Source organism: Panthera onca, chromosome B2, assembly GCF_046562875.1.
Source record: "Panthera onca isolate mPanOnc1 chromosome B2, mPanOnc1 haplotype 2, whole genome shotgun sequence".
In the NCBI taxonomy this organism is placed as follows: Eukaryota; Metazoa; Chordata; class Mammalia; order Carnivora; family Felidae; genus Panthera; species Panthera onca.
The window spans coordinates 25,038,998-25,061,849 of NC_138343.1; the positions used below are offsets into that span (position 1 = coordinate 25,038,998).

At 44.7% G+C, this 22,852-nt stretch overlaps 1 protein-coding gene across 3 annotated transcripts in view; it reads left to right on the top strand.

The window, feature by feature from the left end:
* Positions 1–18,419: 18,419 nt before the first annotated feature.
* SLC22A23 (solute carrier family 22 member 23) overlaps positions 18,420–22,852 on the top strand; it is a 182,879-nt gene continuing 178,446 nt past the window's right edge. The window contains exon 1 of one of the 3 annotated variants that reach the window (XM_060614930.3): positions 18,420–19,663. In XM_060614930.3, the coding sequence (XP_060470913.3) occupies positions 18,995–19,663 (669 nt within the window). In that variant the 5' untranslated portion in view covers positions 18,420–18,994. The remainder of the gene's footprint in view (positions 19,664–22,852) is intronic. The other 2 variants (XM_060614927.3, XM_060614928.3) reach the window with 2 other exon arrangements.

Consider the following 22,852-nt stretch of genomic DNA (forward strand, 5'->3'; position numbering starts at 1 on the left):
TACTAGGACTGTGTCAGATTTCTGGTTCCTTCAAAGATGCAGAGCAATGTGTTTGCAGCAAGATGAGGCAAGCAGGATGAGGTAAGGCCAGAACATAGCATCAGATCTTACTAGTGGATAAAATCAGGGGCAGGAAACAGAGGCTGCTCCTGGTGCAGGCTGGGTCAGGAGGATGAGACCCTGTCCACAGCATGACGGTTCTCCACTCTTCGTGATGTTTATTTAGCCTGGTAGACAAGATGGAGGACAGGCTTGCCTGCCCCTGGACTGAGGCAACTGGGGATTCAGAACAATACACAAAGGCCTGGGCCAGCAAACATTCACTACCAGGAACTCTGACCACACGCAGCAAACTCCAGCTCTGTGTCTGTCTGACTCTACTGTAGAATTATTTAGCAGAGCTAATGGAATGAAATGTCCACTGGGGATTTCAACCTCTTTTCTCTATTTGATTGATATTGAAATCTGACCTCAGGTTTGTGGTGATGAAGAATCAGATAAACTAAGCATAGCTATCTCAGGTGGTTGGGGTCAACATGAACGCTTCTGATAGCACCTAAGTAATACTGGATGTTTGTATAACTGCTTACATTTGCAAGTGCCCTATGTTCACATTGTCATTTGTTTCTCACAGCAACCCTGTGTGATAGGTGGGTGAGGCAGGTGTTATGATGATTCCCATTCTACAGATGAAAAAACCAAGGCTCACAGAAGTGACTGGACTTGTTCAAGGTCACACAACCATAAGGCTGTGAGGTCTGGACAAATAATCAGGAAGTCTGACTTCAGATGCTGTTTACCCCACATGATCCTATCGAGTGTTTCTTTGGCCTTGAGACTTTTATCCTCATGTACTTAGGCTTTGATGCCTAGAAGTAGACCCTAAAATGGGACTTCATGTGCAAGGAAGCAAGCAAGGGAACTGGGGCTTTTGTTGTCCCACACTCACCTGTCACAGGTTAAGGGGGAACTAAACTCCCAGGGACTTCCTGCTCTCCTGAAAAATCACCTTCACTGATCCCAGAGCAGTGTTTTGGAAGTAAGTCTAAGTTACAAGCTGATGGAAGTAAAAGCCCTTTAAAGCTAACCTCCTTTTCTCCAACCCCCAGACCTCCAAAAATAGTTAAAAGGGTCCTGAGGGGTCTGACTGAGCAAAGCACTGACATCATCCCCACAGTCACCTTAGCCAGGGGGGCTTTGGAAGTCCTGTATCCCAATCACCTAATGATGGGCCATGTTAATGGTTCTCCCATACTTGCTTTAGATGAAAGATAGGGTTTAACTTGGAGTCCTTGGTGGTTCTGTAGCAGTTCTCTCTAATTTTTTTTCCTGAGTTATCCTGAAAAGGAGGAGGCTTTCCTGACACAGCCTATAACTAACAACACACCTACTTTCTGTCTTAGCTTGGGGACCCACAATAACATCTATATATTTAAAAATCTAAAATTTGCACATTATTTCTAACAGGAACAACAGAAATGGACATTGTTGTTACTCCTTCTGGTAACTGTGCCTGGGAAACTCTGCTATTCCACTTTCAATCATCATGGTTCAGACTTGGCTATGGCTGCCTCCATGACACGTGACTAAGCCTAGCCAATTAGAGCATCATGGGCTGGGGACCATAGTGATAGGGTAAAAAATAGTACTGCCCCAGCCAATGAGATTGGCTGTGATATTATTGGAGCTTGTAGAAGAGAGGCATTCTCTTTCTGTCAGAGCCGCCAAGCTGAGCAGAGGAAACACCACACTGAGCCTGAGAATGAAGGTAACAGAGAAGGAAAACAAATCCAAGACATGGAAATAGACCATGATTTAGTCATGTGTAAGGCCATACAATCCTTGGTCTTTCTGGTTACATAAGCTTATAAAGTCCCTTTTTTGCATAAGTCAGTTTGCCTTGGATTTTCTATAGTTTATATATGAAAAGATGCTAATGCCCTTACAGTATTGGTAATTTCTTATAGATTTTTTGCCATGTAAGGAAGTATGATGAGACCCTAGTATGCTGCCTAAAATAAGTCAATTTTTCAGATAAGGACATGTAAAGAATTCATTTTAGCTTTAGACTCACTCACCAGCATATTCTGTGGCATCTTTTCATTGTTACTTGTTTCCTCAAAGAATACAGGCATTATTCTAATTTCATAAACATGTAAGTTGGCCTATGCTGGGTCAGATGATGCCCTCTCCAGCCCTGGGTTCTTTATTTAATAGTGGCCATAAGGACAATTTTTGTGGATCCAAGGTATCATTTTCAAAAAGTGAGACATGACTTACTGTATAAGCCACCAATCCTACTCCTGGATATTTATCCAAGAGAAATTAAAACATATGTCTACATGATGACCCATATATTAAGGTTCATAGAAGCTTTATTCAAAGCAGCCCCAAACTAGAAACAACCCAAATGTCCATTAAAACAGAGAACGGATAAGAAGTTCTAGCACAGTTATTCAATGGAACACTACTCAGCAGTAAATAAAAAGGAATAGAACACTGATACATGCAACAATACGTGCACAAACCTCATAAGCATCTTGCTGAGTAAAAGAAGCTAAACATGGAGCATCTGAGTGGCTCAGTTGGTTGAGTCTGACTCTTAATTTTGGCTCATATCATGACCCCAGGGTTGTGGGATTGAGCCCCACATTGGGCTCTGCACTGAGTATGGAGTCTGCTTAAGATTCTTCCTCTCTCTCTCTCTCTGCCCCTCTCCCCTGCTCACACTCTTTCTTTCTAAAATTAAAAAAAAATTTAAAAATAAGAAACTAGACACAAGAGAGCACATGCTATACAGTTCCATTTACTGTAAGCTCTAGAAGAAAAAAACTAGCCTATAGTGAGAGAAAGCAGATCAGTGGTTGCCTAGGGTCTTGTGTGGGATGGGGGGACTGGTTGCAAAGAAACACAACAGAACTTTTTGGGTGAGTGCAACGTTTTGTATCTTGATTGGGGTGATGGTCTCACAAATGTATACATCATGAAACTGTACATTAAAAATGTGTCAATGTAAAATATACCTCAATAAAGTTTAAGTGAAGTATTTCCCTAGGATTTTCTTAACTTTAAGACTCAAAATGTTTATATTTAAAGTAGTATCATCAAATTTTATTCTATAAATATTATGACTAAATGATACTATAGACATGCCATGAGGTCCACAAAATTTTCCAAATAGGCGATTCTTGCTACTTCTTTTGTACTTTCATTCCTGCTGTCCCCTCAACTGGGAACACACTCTTCCCTCTTCACTCCCTGACACAATCCTACATGTTATCCGATTCCTCATTCATTCATTCATTCATTCCCCAAATATATATGGAGTGCCAGGCCCTGTGACAGGCAGTGGGGTTGCTGAGATATAAATCAGGGGCCCCTGCCCTTTAGGGACATATGCTAGAAAATGGAGTTTTACTTGAATGCCGTTAGATTTATATTCCCAGAATTTCCTGGCTGATAAAAAGACTCTGTCAAAGACCGTTAACCTGGAGGCTACAGGCCGCTCTATTACATTACCTGAATGTGTGCTGGTTATTCCATACCCATGTATTTTGCAGCCTCCCTAAAGGTACTGTGTTAATTTTGAAGAAATGGAATCTTTGAGGAGGTTAACAAGACAGGAGGAAAACATCTCTGAGAAATTAAAGGAACACTTGGTTGCAGTACATTCTTAGATGTATGATGAAAACATGACAAAACACGGAAACGTAACTCAAATGAAAGGGGAATCCGAACAGTAGGAGTTGCCAAGTTTCTCAGATGGGCCTTGAGGCTTACCCCGGCTTGGTGGCCTTTCAGACTAGAGCCTGGACCACAGCTGACTAGTTTGCTGATGGCATTTTTTTTTAGGTTTATTTATTTTTGAGAGAGAGAGGGAGACAGAGAGTGAGCGGGGGAGGGGCAGAGAGAGGGAGACACAGAATCCAAAGCAGGCTCCAGGCCCTAAGCTGCCAGAACACAGCCAGATGCAGGGCTTGAACACACAAACTGTGAGATCATGACCTGAACCGAAGTTGGACACTTAACGGATGAGCCACCCAGGCACCTCACTGATGGCATCTTTCAACATTTTGGAGTATTTTTAAAAATTGGTTACTATAACAAGATTTTATTAGCATTTATTTTTCAATTGTTTACATTTTCTTCTTATTTACATCTTCTTCATTTTCTTCTCCCCCATCAACTTTGGGTTACAAACCATTAAAACTTTACTTGATTAAAAACATCATCACAGAGCTAGGACCTATACAGAGAAAAATTACTGATTTGCACTTAAATGAAATATTAATGTTTGAAAAGACTGTTAAATCACCTTTTTTTAAAAGAAGTTTTTCTTTTAGAATAATTTTAGACTTCTAGAAAAAGTTGCAAAGATAGTACACAGAGTTGCCATATACCACACATCTGATTTCCCCTATTATTGATATCTAACATTTGTCACAACTAATGAACCAATAATGATACATTTTTATTAATTGAAGCCTAGTTCACTCAGATTTTCTTAGCGTTTACCTAATGTCCTTTCCTGTTCCAGGAACCCATCCAGAATGCCACATTACATTTTGATCATCTTGTCTCCTTAGCCTCCTCTTGGCTGTGACAGTTTCTCCAACTCTCCCTGTTTTTGATCACCTGGACAGTTTTTAGTACTGATCAGGTATTTTCTAGAATGCTCCGCAATTGGAATTTGTCTGATGTTCTCCTCGTGGTTAAAATGGGGTTATGGGTTTGGGGGACGAAGATCACAGAGGTAAAGGGCCATTCTTATCACATCATGTGGAGGCTACATGCTATCAACATGTTTCATCACTCTTGATGTTGACCTTGGTCACTTAGCTGAGGTAGTGATTATCAGGTTTTTCCACAGTAGCTTTTCTCTTTCTTTTCCCCCTTCCTCTCCATACTCTCCTCTTTGGAAAGAAATACTCTGTACAGTCCGCAGTTGAGAGTTATGTTCCACCTTGAGGGCCATGTATCTACATACATTCTTTGGAATTCTTCTGCAGAGAAGATTTGTCTCTTCTTCCCATTTCTTTCTTTTTTTTTTTTTTTATTGAATCATTTATTTATATCAGTATGGATTCATGAATATTTTATACTTTGGGTTATTATCCAATACTACATGATTTTGTTGTTCAAATTAGCTCTTTCAGTCGGCTCGTGTGACACAACCCTATCATATAGGGGGTGGTTTCAGCATTTCCTTACTTTGAGGCACTACAAGGTGCCCCGAGCTCATCTTGTATATTTCCAGCCCCGGTCCTGGAATCAACCATAGCCCCAAGAAGGCTTGGTTCCTTTTAGTAGAGAATGGTATTAGAAACCAAGAACTCAGAGAGAGGAAGATGGCGGCGTAAGAGGACGCTGGGCTCACCGCGCATCCTGCTGATCACTTAGATTCCACCTACACCTGCCTAACTAACCCAGAAAACCACCAGAAGACTAGCAGAACGGAGTCTCCGGAGCCAAGCGCAGATGAGAGGCCCACAGAAGAGGGTAGGAAGTGCGGAGAGGCGGTGCGCTCTCCATGGACTGGCGGGAGGGAGCCGGGGCAGAGGGGCGGCCCGCTGGCCAAGCAGAGACCCCGAGTCTGGCTCGCAAAAGCGGAGGGGCCGGACGGACTGTGTTCCGACAGCAAGCGCGACTTAGCCTCTGGGAGGTCATAAGTTAACAGCTCTGCTCGGAAAGCGGAAAGGCTGGAGGACAAAGGGAGGGAGAGTTGCTGAGCCCCGGGAGGACAGAGCTCAGTTTGGCGGGGAACAAAGGCGCTCGCCAGCGCCATCTCCCTCGCCCATCCCCCAGCCAAAATCCCAAAGGGAACCAGTTCCTGCCAGGGAACTTGCTTGCTCCCCGCAAATACCCAACGCTGTGCTTCTGCAGAGCCACCCCTCCGGCAGCGGGTCTGACTCCCTCCCGCTGCCACAGGGCCCCTCCTGAAGTGGATCACCTAAGGAAAAGCAAGCTAAGCCTGCCCCTCCTGCCCCCGTGCACCTTGCCTACCCACCCCAGCTAATACGCCAGATCCCCAGCACCACAAGCCTGGCAGTGTGCAAGTAGCCCAGACGGGACACGCCACCCCACAGTGAGTCCCGCCCCTAGGAGAGGGGAAGAGAAGGCACACACCAGTCTGACTGTGGCCCCAGCAGTGGGCTGGGGGCAGACATCAGGTCTGACTGCGGCCCCGCCCACCAACTCCAGTTATACACCACAGCACAGGGGAAGTGCCCTACAGGCCCGCACCACTCCAGGGACTATCCAAAATGACCAAACGGAAGAATTCCCCTCAGAAGAATCTCCAGGAAATAACAACAGCCAATGAACTGATCAAAAAGGATTTAAATAATATAACAGAAAGTGAATTTAGAATAATAGTCATAAAATTAATCACTGGGCTTGAGAACAGTATAGAGGACAGCAGAGAATCTCTTGCTACAGAGATCAAGGGACTAAGGAACAGTCACGAGGAGCTGAAAAACGCTTTAAACGAAATGCAAAACAAAATGGAAACGACGACGGCTCGGATTGAAGAGGCAGAGGAGAGAATAGGTGAACTAGAAGATAGTTATGGAAAAAGAGGAAGCTGAGAAAAAGAGAGATAAAAAAATCCATGAGTACAAGGGGGAAATTAGAGAACTAAGTGATACACTAAAAAGAAATAATATATGCATAATTGGTAACCCAGAGGAGGAAGAGAGAGGGAAAGGTGCTGAAGGGGTACTTGAAGAAATAATAGCCGAGAACTTCCCTGAACTGGGGAAGGAAAAAGGCATTGAAATCCAAGAGGCACAGAGAACTCCCTTCAGACGTAACTTGAATCGATCTTCGGCACAACATATCATAGTGAAACTGGCAAAATACAAGGATAAAGAGAAAATTCTGAAAGCAGCAAGAGGTAAACGTGCCCTCACATATAAAGGGAGACCTATAAGACTCATGACTGATCTCTCTTTTGAAACTTGGCAGGCCAGAAGGGATTGGCACGAGATCTTTAATGTGCTGAACAGGAAGAATATGCAGCCGAGAATCCTTTATCCAGCAAGTCTGTCATTTAGAATAGAAGGAGAGATAAAGGTCTTCCCAAACAAACAAAAACTGAAGGAACTTGTCACCACTAAACCAGCCCTACAAGAGATCCTAAGGGGGAACCTGTGAGACAAAGTACCAGAGACATCACTACAAGCATAAAACATACAGACATCACAATGACTCTAAACCCGTATCTTTCTATAATAACACTGAATGTAAATGGACTAAATGTGCCAACCAAAAGACATAGAGTATCAGAATGGATAAAAAAACAAGACCCATCTATTTGCTGTCTACAAGAGACTCGTTTTAGATCTGAGGACACCTTTAGATTGAGAGTGAGGGGATAGAGAACTATTTATCATGCTACTGGAAGCCAAAAGAAAGCTGGAGTAGCCATACTTATATCAGACAAACTAGACTTTAAATTAAAGGCTGTAACAAGAGATGAAGAAGGGCATTATATAATAATTACAGGGTCTATCCACCAGGAAGAGCTAACAATTATAAATGTCTATGCGCCGAATACCGGAGCCCCCAAATATATAAAACAATTACTCACAAACATAAGCAACCTTACTGATAAGAATGTGGTAATTGCAGGGGACTTTAACACTCCACTTACGGAAATGGATAGATCATCTATGACATGGTCAATAAAGAAACAAGGGCCCTGAATGACACATTGGATCAGATGGACTTGACAGATATATTTAGAACTCTGCATCCCAAAGCAACAGAATATACTTTCTTCTCGAGTGCACATGGAACATTCTTCAAGATAGATCATATACTGGGTCACAAAACAGCCCTTCATAAGTATACAAGAATTGAAATTATACCATGCATACTTTCAGACCACAATGCTATGAAGCTTGAAATCAACCACAGGAAAAAGTCTGGAAAACCTCCAAAAGCATGGAGGTTAAAGAACACCTTACTAAAGAATGAGTGGGTCAACCAGGCAATTAGAGAAGAAATTAAAAATATATGGAAACAAACGAAAATGAAAATACAACAATCCAAACGCTTTGGGATGCAGCGAAGGCAGTCCTGAGAGGAAAATACATTGCAATCCAGGCCTATCTCAAGAAACAAGAAAAATCCCAAATACAAAATCTAACAGCACACCTAAAGGAAATAGAAGCAGAACAGCAAAGACAGCCTAAACCCAGCAGAAGAAGAGAAATAATAAAGATCAGAGCAGAAGTAAACAATATAGAATCTAAAAAAACTGTAGAGCAGATCAACGAAACCAAGAGTTGGTTTTTTGAAAAAATAAACAAAACTGACAAACCTCTAGCCAGGCTTCTCAAAAAGAAAAGGGAGATGACCCAAATAGATAAAATCATGAATGAAAATGGAATTATTACAACCAATCCCTCAGAGATACAAACAATTATCAGGGAATACTATGAAGAATTATATGCCAACAAATTGGACAACCTGGAAGAAATGGACAAATTCCTAAACACCCACACTCTTCCAAAACTCAATCAGGAGGAAATAGAAAGCTTGAACAGACCCATAACCAGCGAAGAAATTGAATTGGTTATCAAAAATCTCCCAACAAATAAGAGTCCAGGACCAGATGGCTTCCCAGGGGAGTTCTACCAGACGTTTAAAGCAGAGATAATACCTATCCTTCTCAAGCTATTCCAAGAAATCGAAAGGGAAGGAAAACTTCCAGACTCATTCTATGAAGCCAGTATTACTTTGATTCCTAAACCAGACAGAGACCCAGTAAAAAAAGAGAACTACAGGCCAATATCCCTGATGAATATGGATGCAAAAATTCTCAATAAGATACTAGCAAATCGAATTCAACAGCATATAAAAAGAATTATTCACCATGATCAAGTGGGATTCATTCCTGGAATGCAGGGCTGGTTCAACATTCGCAAATCAATCAACGTGATACATCACATTAATAAAAGAAAAGATAAGAACCATATGATCCTGTCAATCGATGCAGAAAAGGCCTTTGACAAAATCCAGCACCATTTCTTAATAAAAACCCTTGAGAAAGTCGGGATAGAAGGAACATACTTAAAGATCATAAAAGCCAATTATGAAAAGCCCACAGCTAACATCATCCTCAATGGGGAAAAACTGAGAGCTTTTCCCCTGAGATCAGGAACACGACAGGGATGCCCACTCTCACCGCTGTTGTTTAACAAAGTGTTGGAAGTTCTAGCATCAGCAATCAGACAACAAAAGGAAATCAAAGGCATCAAAATTGGCAAAGATGAAGTCAAGCTTTCGCTTTTTGCAGATGACATGAAAGTCCAATAGACTCCACCAAAAGTCTGCTAGAACTGATACATGAATTCAGCAAAGTTGCAGGATACAAAATCAATGTGCAGAAATCAGTTGCATTCTTATACACTAATAATGAAGCAACAGAAATACAAATAAAGAAACTGATCCCATTCACAATAGCACCAAGAAGCATAAAATACCTAGGAATAAATCTAACCAAAGATGTAAAAGATCTGTATGCTGAAAACTATAGAAAGCTTATGAAGGAAATTGAAGAAGATATAAAGAAATGGAAAGACATTCCCTGCTCATGGATTGGAAGAATAAATATTGTCAAAATGTCAATACTACCCAAAGCTATCTACATATTTAATGCAATCCCAATCAAAATTGTACCAGCATTCTTCTCGAAACTAGAACAAGCAATCCTAAAATTCATATGGAACCACAAAAGGCCCCGAATAGCCAAAGTAATTTTGAAGAAGAAGACCAAAGCAGGAGGCATCACAATCCCAGACTTTAGCCTCTACTACAAAGCTGTCATCATCAAGACAGCATGGTATTGGCACAAAAACAGATACATAGACCAATGGAATAGAATAGAAACCCCAGAACTAGACCCACAAACGTATGGCCAACTCATCTTTGACAAAGCAGGAAAGAACATCCAATGGAAAATAGACAGTCTCTTTAACAAATGGTGCTGGGAGAACTGGACAGCAACATGCAGAAGGTTGAAACTAGACCACTTTCTCACACCATTCACAAAAATAAACTCAAAATGGATAAAGGACCTGAATGTGAGACAGGAAACCATCAAAACCCTAGAGGAGAAAGCAGGAAAAGACCTCTCTGACCTCAGCCGTAGCAATCTCTTACTCGACACATCCCCAAAGGCAAGGGAATTAAAAGCAAAAGTGAATTACTGGGACCTTATGAAGATAAAAAGCTTCTGCACAGCAAAGGAAACAATCAACAAAACTAAAAGGCAACCAACGGAATGGGAAAGGATATTTGCAAATGACATATCGGACAAAGGGCTAGTATCCAAAATCCATAAAGAGCTCACCAAATTCCACACCCGAAAAACAAATAACCCAGTGAAGAAATGGGCAGAAAACATGAATAGACACTTCTCTAAAGAAGACATCCGGATGGCCAACAGCCACATTTTTTTTTTTTTATCTTTCAACAAATATTTATTGAGCAGCCGTATCTGCCAGGTCCTGGGATCGACACATTCCCTGCCCTCATGGGCTTAGGTCCTGGCAGAGGCCCAGCGGAAAGCCTCGGGGTGGTGGGATGGGGCAGTTGGAGGGGCAAAGGGAGATAAAAGCTTCCTATTTTGGGGCAAAGAGGCCTGGGGATGTGAGGAGCGGGCAGCCTGTATCTCAATCATGCCCTTTCAGGTGAAGAGGGCTTACGTCTCCCTGACGGGTCTGTGCAGCCGCTCCTTCCTTGGTCCGCTCCTTGACCACGATGCACGGAATGCCTACTGTGTGCAGGGCCTTCAGCAAATGGGCCAGGCTGGGTGGTGGGGTGCAGGAGGGCCGGGGAGCAGGAGCCAAGTGAGCGAGTGGTCACACGGTTCCAGGAGGACGGTGGCCACCAGCTACAGAAGAGGGAGGTGCTAGGGGTTCTCAGAGGCCTGTCTGAGGGGGGCCAGGCTGGTGGGGGGTAGGGGGAAGAACTCGAGGGCAGGGGGTTGGGAATGCAATTGGAGGCACCTCCAGAGGTCCTGGACGGGGTTCTCCACGGGGGCGGTGTCAGAATTCCCAGGGGGAGATCCTGCCCTAAGAGTCTGGGGTCGTTCCTTATCAGGGAAATACAAATCAAAACCACACTCAGATATCACCTCACGCCAGTCAGAGTGGCTAAAATGAACAAATCAAGAGACTATAGATGCTGGAGAGGATGTGGAGAAATGGGAACCCTCTTGCACTGTTGGTGGGAATGCAAATTGGTGCAGCCGCTCTGGAAAGCAGTGTGGAGGTTCCTCAGAAAATTAAAAATAGACCTACCCTATGACCCAGCAGTAGCACTGCTAGGAATTTACCCAAGGGATACAGGAGTACTGATGCATAGGGGCACTTGTACCCCAATGTTTATAGCAGCACTCTCAACAATAGCCAAATTATGGAAAGAGCCTAAATGTCCATCAACTGATGAATGGATAAAGAAATTGTGGTTTATATACACAATGGAGTACTACGTGGCAATGAGAAAGAATGAAATATGGCCCTTTGTAGCAACGTGGATGGAACTGGAGAGTGTGATGCTAAGTGAAATAAGCCATACAGAGAAAGACAGATACCATATGTTTTCACTCTTATGTGGATCCTGAGAAAGTTAACAGAAACCCATGGAGGAGGGGAAGGAAAAAAAAAACAAAACAGGTTAGAGTGGGAGAGAGCCAAAGCATAAGAGACTCTTGAAAACTGAGAACAAACTGAGGGTTGATGGGGGGTGGGAGGGAGGGGAGGGTGGGTGATGGGTATTGAGGAGGGCACCTTTTGGGATGAGCACTGGGTATTGTATGGAAACCAATTTGACAATAAATTTCATATATTGGAAAAAAAAAAAAAGAAACCAAGAACTGATGTTAGGGGTACTCATTACTACTGGGGTGTTAAATAACATTTTGAAAGGTGTTTTACTTAAGTTTAAAAACTTAGGGGCGCCTGGGTGGCGCAGTCGGTTAAGCGTCCGACTTCAGCCAGGTCACGATCTCGCGGTCCGTGAGTTCGAGCCCCGCGTCAGGCTCTGGGCTGATGGCTCGGAGCCTGGAGCCTGTTTCCGATTCTGTGTCTCCCTCTCTCTCTCTGCCCCTCCCCCGTTCATGCTCTGTCTCTCTCTGTCCCAAAAATAAATAAAAAACGTTGAAAAAAAAATTAAAAAAAAAAAAAATAAAAACTTAGCTTCATTTTTAAAATACTGTTAACAAAAAATGTTTCGGTGACTTTATCTATATATTTATATGTTATTTTACTATAGAAGCACTAAATTTTTATTCAAAGCTCTATTCAGTGGCCAACAAGTTAGACTGACAATAATATGCATATATGGCTAATTTTTAAAATTTTTTTAAAATGTATTTATTTTGCGAGAGAGAGAGAGTGCACGTGAACACCGGTGCTGGGGAGAGGCAGGGAGAGGGAGACAGAATCCTAAGCAGCATGGAGAATCCAGCACAGACAGTTTGGAGCCCACCTCAGGGCTCAAACTCATGAACCATGAGATCATCACTTGAGCCAAAACCAAGAGTTGGACACTTAACTGAATGACCACCTAGTCATCTCTAATTTTTTTAAGATGAAAAGTCTTTCATGATTTTCATGACTTTCATGACTCTAATAGCCATAAATTCAAACCAAACTTATTAGAGACCAAACATTTATCTAAAAAATTTTTAACCAAAACATCTTGCTGTAGAAGGTATATTCTAGGTCTATGATTTATCCCATTCAGGATTATTCCCTACTCTCAATCTTCTAGCTTCTAGTCATTGAAAGAAATCAGCTTCATAGATTCAGATTTGGCCAGGAGAACACCTAGACCATCCAGTTGTGAGTGCTTCTTCATCTCCATTTAGAATTATGAGGGAAAGAGGGGGAAAGAGTTGTTTAAAGAGCATTCTTTTTTTCTCTCTTAGGAAGTTAAAGCCTCTTTCTCTAAACTTGTTACTTGACTGTTGTTCCCACAAACCTTCCTGACAGTGGATTGCTCATTCAATGCTGAAAGTGTCCCTATTTAAAACCTGAGGTTCCTTTGCAAATTTTGGGATGATTCGCCCAAGCAAAAAGGGCTGTTTCTATGCTGGAATGAAACATATAATGTTTACTTGTCAGTCCTCTCATTCTACCCTTTTTCTGGTGTGTATATGTGTGTGTGTGTGAGTGTGACAAAGAATATTCTTAAGCACAATAAGGCAAATGTGACATCTGTGATTTTTAGCAAACAAAAGCCGACATCAAATTCTAGATCAATTTTTTATACTAATTGTTTTTTAACTCAATTAAAGAGTTCAAAATTAAATTTTGACCAAGCTTTTAAAAGTAATTGGGCCTTATCAATCACATTTACAATTGAATAGAGTTTTGCATGGAAGCCTTATCTTCATTTTGTTATTTATTTTATTTGGCCTTTTGATCAGGAAGGATGAATTTGGTTCTACCCAATGAGTAAGTTTTTCTTAAGATATTACCTGTAGTTTTCTTTTGGATAGATTATGTGACATTTTTATTACTTCTGCCACTGAACAAAAGTAGATTTTTCATTTTCGTTTATGCTAGGTCTTGTAAATGTCAAATCTCTTGTTAGAAAGTCAGAGTTAACATTCCAAAAGTCAAAGGATGATATAAATAATGTTCAAGTATACACATTTAGAGTTTGAACTAATTTCATCTCACTTTTTCCTACCCCCCACCCCAATCAAGATAACCTACTTTTCAAACAATTATTTGAAAGAGAGAAATCAAACTATAGTAAGAAAAAAAATATAAAGACATAACATTCCAAACTGTGCTGTCTATCTATATTTCAAGTATAAATAAAAAACAGGAACATACAGGGACACCGGGCTGGCTAGTCAAAAGAGCATGTGACTCTTGATCTCTGGGTCATGAGTTCAAGCCCTACATTGGGTGTAGAAGCTGCTTAAATAAGCTTTAAAAAGAAAACATGAACATACAAGTAAAACTAATGTGAATTCCATTTGCTATGACTAGTATTATACATAATAAGTTAATTAACCCTGACACCAATTCCTTGGAACTAACTTTTAAAGAATTATGGAGGACTTAAAATTAGATTTCTATCAACTTTAGAAGTAAGCTAAAAATTTTTTTCCTCCTGTTATCTCCAAAGAAATAAAATTGTTCAAGTATGTTCATGATTAGGTTGTAGCTTTCATTTCTTTATTTCCTCAATTTTTAGGAAATTACAAACTGAGAGATTATTTAACATGCTTTTTCAAAAGCAAGAGAGAATGGCTCAGCTTCCTTACAGTGTTAAATGACAAAAGTTCAACAGAGTAAATTTTAAAGATCAAATCGGCTTTATTAATTCATTTATGAATTGGGCAACAGATTCATGCTTACAGCTGAGAGCTCCAAAGGGCTATAGGAAGGGAAAGGTTTTTAAAGACAGGACAATGAAGCCATAAACAAATAAAAAGATTCTTTCAGGCAAGGTTACCTTCTTTTAGGGACAAAAAGGTCTTAGTGTGTGGATTACTTCATCTTCCTTTGGGGGATGGAGAGGCCCCGTGTGACAGATGACCTTATGGGTACTGACCAGAAAATTCTTGACTGACCAGTTAAGACTACACTTCTGGAGGAGGTTGTAAGTGCAATTAAGTTAGGTTTTAAGCCCCAGTTTGGTGACATGCCCTAGCATAAGTGACTCCATTTGGGGCCTGTAGCTTTCTTTTTGACATTGGAGAAGAGTGAGTTCAGGATATGAATACAAGTTTAAGGTCATAAGCTCAGATGCTTTTGGGGGCCAGACAAATGACATGCATGAAGGGATGTGCCAGGCAGGGACGAGGGGCAGTTGGAGAATACCTGCCCATCTGCTATACTCCAAGGAAGCATGGCCCTGCAAAAGGGAGCATCAAAAGGCCTTGGGCTTCTTCTATGTCATTGTTGTTTTTGGTTTTTTGTTTTTAATGTTCAGTCTCCTGATTTTCAAACATTGAGCATCATTTTTCTGGAAACATTGTGTGTGGTCTGTGAGCTGCATTTGGCTTACAAGCCAATCATCTGCAAGCTGATAACTGTGCACAAGAACATCATACTGGAGCTAATCCGTTTACAACAATAACTTATAAGAAGAAATATAATTGTTGGGTCCCCTCAGTGGCTCAGTCAGGTAAGCATCCTACTCTTGATTCGGCTCAGGCTATGATCTCACCATTTGTGAGATCAAGCCCTGCATCGGGCTCTGTGCTGACAGCCAGAGCCTGATTGGGATTCTCTCTCTCCCTCTCTCTCTCTCTCTCTCTCTCTCTCTGCCCCTTCCCCTGCTCAAATAAGCATGCATGCACATGCTCTTTCTCTCCCTCTCAAAGTAAATAAACATTTAAAAACTACATAACTGTTAAGTTCAAATGAATTCTCATGCTGGCTGATCTGAGCAGTGTATATGAGAGATTCAGCAAATAGGAAAAGGTTGCTTGGTGGCTTAAGAATCACAGGAAATAGAGCTGCAGCATCCTTGATGTTAATATCATCCAGTGATGATAACTTGACACCCTCATTTACTCAGCAGATTGAGGGTCTGAGTGTATTGAGTGCCCTGCATGTGCCAAGCACTGTGTCAGGCACCAGAAATACAGCTGAGAACAAATACAAAGTACCTGTCTAGAGGCAGGAGGTAGTAAATAAATAAGTAAATGAGAAAACTAGTACTTAGCAAGAGCTATCACCCAGAAGAGTAAAAGAGGGTAATGAGGTAGTGGGTGCCAGATTGGCTCCCCCATACTAGCTGGTGAACCTCTATCCTTACCCTGAAGGTTATCAGAGTGTTAAATTCTCCCTTCCTTCTTGCAGTCTAGCTTTCTCTGTGAAGCCATTGGTGATGTCTTAATGAATTGAAGTCCAGTGTAATTTAAATTAGTTACTTTTTAATCTTGACTACATTTGGAGGGGGGAGAACCTTGTTCTGAGAGGGATTTAGGGAAACCTCTAATCTAATCAGGAACTTAATTAAAGTTAAGTCAGGGCTGGGTCAGGGCTGCAGACGGCTAATTGCAAACATTTTATATTGGTTCCTTTTAGTTTGAATTTTAGAGGTTACCATTTTCTAGTGCACTTCCAAATTCTGAGAATGTACCATTTGAGGATTTTTATCACCTTTGGGGACAAGGACTAATAATAACAACATGGCAATGAAACTTCTCCCCAGGGCTAGGGTTTCTCCCACCTAAAAATGTACATTAACAAGTATCTCTTAAAACTCCTCTTGGGTCATCTGACTGGCTCAGTCATTGGAGGGTGTGACTATTGATCTCAGGGTTGAGTTCGAGTCCCACTTTGGGTATAGAGACTACTTAAAAATAAAATCTTTAAAAAAATTTTTAAAACCAAAAACCCCCAAACTCTTCCTGTGGTATTATAATCTGCCCCTGCATGTTAAAATGGAGACATCCTGGAACGTCAGGTCAGAAGATCTGGGTTCAAAGCCAGTTATTTGGCTCTGCTGTGGGCAAACACTGTTATCTGACAGACACTTGACTTTTGTAGCCTCATCTTGGAGACCCACCACTTGGGGGTCCTGTGAGGCCTGAATGAGAGTGTGTATTAGAAAACTAACCCTGCAGAGTTCAATATTATTTATTCTTATGATTGGAATGGCCGTCAAGGTCACTGGCAATCCTTATTTTGTGATGAGTTCTAAAAAAATAAATGCGTCCTTGTGACTTTGGGGTACGGAGGCAGAGCCCAACAAAACAGAATGCTTCTGGAAAAATCAGCTACTGAAAAGGAAATTAATATCTGTATAGCCATATTTAAATTCAGAAATAAAATGTAGATTTTATATAATAGTAACAGCGGTGGTAATAAGAAACAGCTACTATTAAGCACTTTCTCTGTTCCAGGCATGGTCAGCACTTTGCATTTATAATCCTTTCTAATGGCGAAAGGGGAAGAGAGAGAAAAAAATCAAGGTAATAAATAATATGAACTTGGAAAAGAAATCATTACTATACAATGTGCCCTATCACCCCCAAAAGCTCTTTAAATGCGTGCAGGTTTTGAGACCCATTTCTAGGAAGATTGGTGTCTTCTGCAGCCCTGCTGGCCCCTTTGGCCTACAGTTATCTAATCTCCCCTTCCAGCCACCCAAGAAAGTCCATGACCTCCTCCCATCCCCAAGGCCCAGCTCACCAACAGCCTTCAGAAATAATTCTCTCAGATGTGCCAGTATTTTAGTAGTAAGCACAGAATGCCCACAACAACAACAAAAAGAACTGCAGGTTTAAAATGTAAGCAAATAACGGAAATGTAAACGAATACCTTTTTTATATGTAGCTTAGAGTGTATTCTTTTGTAAAGCAAAAGTATTTCTTTTACATCCCCCCCCCCCAAATCCTACTGGAAATGGATTGCTCTAAGACTTCCATTAATAAACTTCTCAGAATGTGAAATGTCTCCAACATGCGGGGACGCTGGGGTGAAAGGTGCCACGCTATTCTCATTTCTGCCAGTCCCCGGGTGCAGGAGGAAATATGCTAATGCAGCCGTTTGCCGCAGGGCTGGTGTTATTTATATAGTGCTGGCTGGGCAAGGTTCGCGCTGGAGCACGGGAGAGGAGGGAGAGGTTTGTCTTCATGTGTGTGAATATAGACGCGTGCGCCTGTGCACTTGGCATTCGAAACGTGAATTCAAGATCTTGGGGAGGGGGTGGGGAATACCATCACCATTCACGTTTATGTGTATACAGTATAACTCGTGTTGGCCATGTATCCTTCTAGCATTGTACTTATACAGCATGCACTCTGGAGTGGGGAAGAAATGGCGATTTGGGAGTAGGTGCCGCGGTCGGTCGCGGGTGACCCGACGCTGCGGGTGACGAGCGACCTGATATTGGCAAATGCGCATTCTTGACGGTGCTCCGTGGATACAAAAATCAACCGTATCAGAATCCCTAAAAAGTGCGAGGGGGTTGTCCCCGAACGCTGGCTACTCTTGGGCTCAAGACTGGGAATGGGGTGTGGACAGCGGGATTGCAGGCACCTCTGAAGCCAACAGAGGTCACCGAGCCCCGGCGCAGGGGGTGGGTGGAAACCCCTCGAGGCTTCGGGAGCCAAAGCCTTGGAGACAACACGCTTCACACGCTCCGCGCGCACGCCGACTCCTCCGGGACCCTCAGACCACCCGCGCCTGCAGCTGCGCGCTCCTGCTCCTGCTCCTCCTCCGCCTCGCTCAGCGCGGAGGGGGAACAAGCAGGGGATCCTCCAGCCTGGCAGGAGCGGGGTGTCCCGTTTCCCCGCCCTCCCCCACCCCTCCGCTCCCGTGGATCCCGCGGCGGCGGCGGCGCGTCCCGGCTGGAGGGGGCGCTCGCGCGCAGGAGCCGGGCGCAGCAGGTGCCGCGGTTACCTCCACCTCGGCGGGGGGAGAGGGGGCGGGCCGGGGGCAGGGGAGGAGGAGGAGAAGGGAGGCCGGCTCGCGGAGCCGGAGAGCGCGGCGGCTCGGCAGGCTGGGACCCGAGCTCGCGGCTTCCGGGAGGCGCCCGAGGCCGGATAAATACATCCCGGGCACCCGGGGAGCAGCGGACGCTACCCGCACCGCCGCCCGCGCCGACTGCACAGCGGTCCGCAGAGCACCGAGCCGCCTGGCTTAGGCGCGGAGCCCGCTCCTCCCCCTGCGGCCGGCGCGGAGCAGCGGAGAGCGGCGGGCTCGGCCGCCGGCGCCCGGGCCGCGGAGCCGATGAGCGGCGGCGGCTGAGGGCCCGGGCCGGCCTCTGCCCGCCCTCTGCCCGGCGCCCGAGCGGGGCCGCAGCGCCCGGGGCGCAGGGTCCGGGCCGGTGACATGGGGGCGGACTGAAGCACCCGAGGCGGCCGAGCGCTCTCTCGAGCCGCGGGCCCTCCTCCGCGGCGGCGGCGGCTGCGGGCGCCCGGCCCGGCGCGCTCTGCCCGGAGCGCCCGCGGGAGCCTCCGCCGCGCTTCTATGCGCCTTTGCGGGCGCCGTGGGCCCGGGCCATGGCGATAGACCGGCGGCGCGAGGCGGCGGGTGGCGGGCCCGGGCGGCAGCCGCCCCCGGCCGAGGAGAACGGCTCCCTGCCGCCCGGAGACGCGGCGGCCTCGGCGCCCCTCGGGGGACGCGCGGGCCCCAGCGGCGGTGGCGGGGAGATCCAGCCGCTGCCCGCCCCGCATCCCGCCGCCGGCGGCCAGCACCCGGGCTGCAGCTCGGCGGCGGCGGCGGCCCCGAGCCTCCTGTTGCTGGACTACGACGGGTCGGTGCTGCCCTTCCTCGGGGGCCTGGGCGGGGGCTACCAGAAGACCCTCGTGCTGCTCACCTGGATCCCGGCGCTGTTCATCGGCTTTAGCCAGTTCTCGGACTCCTTCCTCTTGGACCAGCCGAACTTCTGGTGCCGCGGAGCCGGCAAAGGCGCGGAGCTGGCGGGGGTCACCGCCACGGGCCGGTGGGACTCCGGCGACGTGGCCAACTGGACCAGCCCCCCGACCACCCCCTTCTCCACTGCCTCCTGGGGGGCCGCAGGCAACCTTAGCAACAGCAGCGGCGCGGACGGGGGCGACACGCCACCCCTGCCGTCCCCTCCGGACAAGGGGGACAACGCCTCCAACTGCGACTGCCACGCGTGGGACTATGGCATCCGCACAGGCCTCGTCCAAAACGTGGTCAGCAAGGTAAGGGCTGCGACCGCCCGGGCCTCGAGTCCTTCTCCCGAGCCTTTTACTCCTGGATCTCTTCCACCCTTCCCTCCGTCTCCCTCCGAGCAGACCGAGGTCCCTTAAAGCGATGCCAGCCTGTGTGTATGCATCTCGCGTTGGCTTCATCCTCCGTCCCCCAAACCAGATGCGCTTGCTTGGGTGTGAAGCAGGGGCTTTTCGCCTCCCTCCTCGGGGACACTGCCTCCCAACCCTAAGGGGGCTCCACAGCCTTTTCTAGTTTGCACCCGAACTCCCGTCCGAGTGCACATTTGGGGAGAGCGCCCCTCCCCCTAAAATGACTTGGGCTCCCTTCACCTATCCTTCAAACTATCACCCCGGTTCAGCCGGGGGTGTCCCTTGCCAAGGATAAGGCTGCTGACCTGTCAGCCGTCCAGCTCTGGAAGACTCGCCTCATTCAGGGTCTGATGGCTAGATCCAGGACCATGGCTCTGGCTCTAGTCTTCTGTGGGGCTAGAGTGTCCTTATGCCTCCCACAAAGAAATATCTATCCGTGGGACCGATGTCATATTCCCAGGTGTTCGTTCCCGCAGACCTCAGTCATCCCGCGCCAGGTTTGGAAACAGACTATTAAAGCCGACTAAAGAACCCAGGTGCTGGCCACAAAAGCAAAGAGCTTGGGAAAATTCCCTTTCCCCCCCTCATCATGCTCATCCCTCTCCCAAGATTGGGATGTTTGATTTTAGATTTTGCCACCCAAGTGTTCCCTCAAGTGTTTTCTTGGGACTTTAGTCATATCCCTATAGAGTAGAGGAAGGAAACTACGAATCTGTTTTGTATTCCGGGTCCACCACTGCTCTTATATAGCAGCTGCTTTTGTCTGAGTGAGGCATTGAGACCCTGGTAAGATTTTAGCAGAGCGGCTGCCTTGCTGAGAGTCCTGTAGCCCCTCTACAGAGGTGTTGCATTGTGTGAAATGGAGCAGCAGTGTTTTTTGAGAAGATGTGTGCCAGCAGAAAAATGCAGAATGGGCAATGTCTGAAATCCAGTCCCTAAGACATCTGTATTTTCTGCTTTTCTTAACATCTAGGAGACATTGTATGCCCATTTGTTAAGCAATTTGTGTTTTTTGCCCTTTCTGTGTTTTAAATAACAAATTTACATTTCCAAGTAGTGTAGACCTTTCCCCTCCCACCCTTCTGGGCAGTTCTGGGCAGAATTTTAAATACCTTGTTTAAAAGTGAGACTGAAATTGGACAGTTTGTAAAAATCAATGTGCATGCACTTTCTCCCCCAAATGAGTGTTAGTAAACAGTTGTAGCTCATGGATGTGTAAGATGAAACTCTTACATCATCATAATCGCTGTTTTAATCTTGTACCAGACTGGCAAGAAATGATCTGTCCTGTGGGAATTGACAGGATTCACTGTTAATGGGGAAGATCCTTCAGGCTAGGTTCACCTTGAGGTGTACCCCACCCCCACCCCCAGCCCCAGCCCCACAGCCTCTCCTTTCCAAAGGTGTTTTGCTGTGACCCTCTCCCATCCGCGGAGGGCAGTGTTTGTTTTTTTGTTACCATCATGGAAAAATTCAGAACAATGACTACAGTGACAATTTTAATACTCTGTGAAAGTAAGAATTTGGCAACATTTTCAAATACTTTAAACCCCTTCTTTAAAGTAGAAGAGGAATAATATAGATGAAAGCGAATGTGTTTAGAAGCTGTTCCATCCTGGGGTCCAAGGGGAGGGGAACTTGAAAGTTAGGAGGTGGGAGAGAGCATCATTATCCTAGTGGTGGGGACCCATGGACAGCTATTTACACTGCCATGGAGGGCGGGATGAAAAAACTAAAATAGTTCTTGAAAACTGGCTTTTAAGGCATATTGGAGAGGTGGACAATGTTTCTAAATTAGCACTCAAGAGGGTCAAAGATGGTAGGAATGTGTGCACTATGCTTTAGGGGTGCTTGATAGCTGTGCCATGGTTACGTGTAGCAGACACGGCGAAACTGGGAGCTGAAGACCTCCGGACAATAGTTAGAGATGCATTTTCCTGTAAAATAAAGACTAGAAAGGACATATTGATTTTCACACACAATAGAGATCTAAATAAAGGACTGTCCTGCCACAGCATTCTATTTCCATAACAAATGCTTCAAAGAGCTCCTTGAGCACATTTGGCATATACTAAGGCCAGACTTGCGCTGAAGCGGTCTGTGCACAGCGGATACTGTATCAGATGTACAAATATGGAATGTATACTGTGGTGGGTGCAGCATCCTAGAGGTCAGGTGCCTGTCAGCTTTGTTTGTATGTGGGAGCAGAAGTGGAGACGGTTCGCTTTCTGTCTGTAGATTGAAAGTTCAGAGTCTGAGAAGTTGCCTTTTGTACCCTCTTTCCTCACTCCAAACCATGATCTTCCCACTTGCAAATAATCTCACGCAGTGCCTTTGTCATTAGATTTGCCTCAGCCTATCCTTGGCCCTCCAATATGTGTCCTATTCTGTCCCTAAGTGTTAGGTGGGGTGGGGAACATAGAAAATCTGCCAGGCATATATTATATTATATTGCATTATATTATAAATATATATTATATTCTGAACATAGGTTGTATTATAAATATACCATTATAAATATACATTATTAATATATATTATATGCATTACATAGGCTATCACATATTTTATACGCATATAATACCACCTACACATGTGAAACTGCCAAGCCACTGGAATCCCAGGTTATAACACTTAAAAGGGATCTTTGGGCTGATGAGCCTATCTCCCCTCCTGATTAATATCCCTGACATGGATACCATTTCCAGGATGGGAAGGGAGGGCCCCATTGGCTATTGGCTAGGCAGCTCGCTCCATAATTGCAGCCAAGCATGTTTTTTGGTGAATATAACTCAGGTCATCTCACAGTTATTTGTATGGCTTGCCCCCTCTGAAGGGTTCTTTTTCCTTTGTATAATACGTGTTCAGATATTTGAGGATACCCAAGTGGTTTCTTCCCTGGCTAAAAAATCCCCAGCTACTTCAGACATTCCACACATAACAAAATTGGCCATAGCAATTGCTCTACTTGACATATGTGTGTCTTAAATTTTTTTTTTTTTAACGTTTATTTATTTTTGAGACAGAGAGAGACAGAGCATGAACGGGGGAGGGTCAGAGAGAGGGAGACACAGAATCTGAAACAGGCTC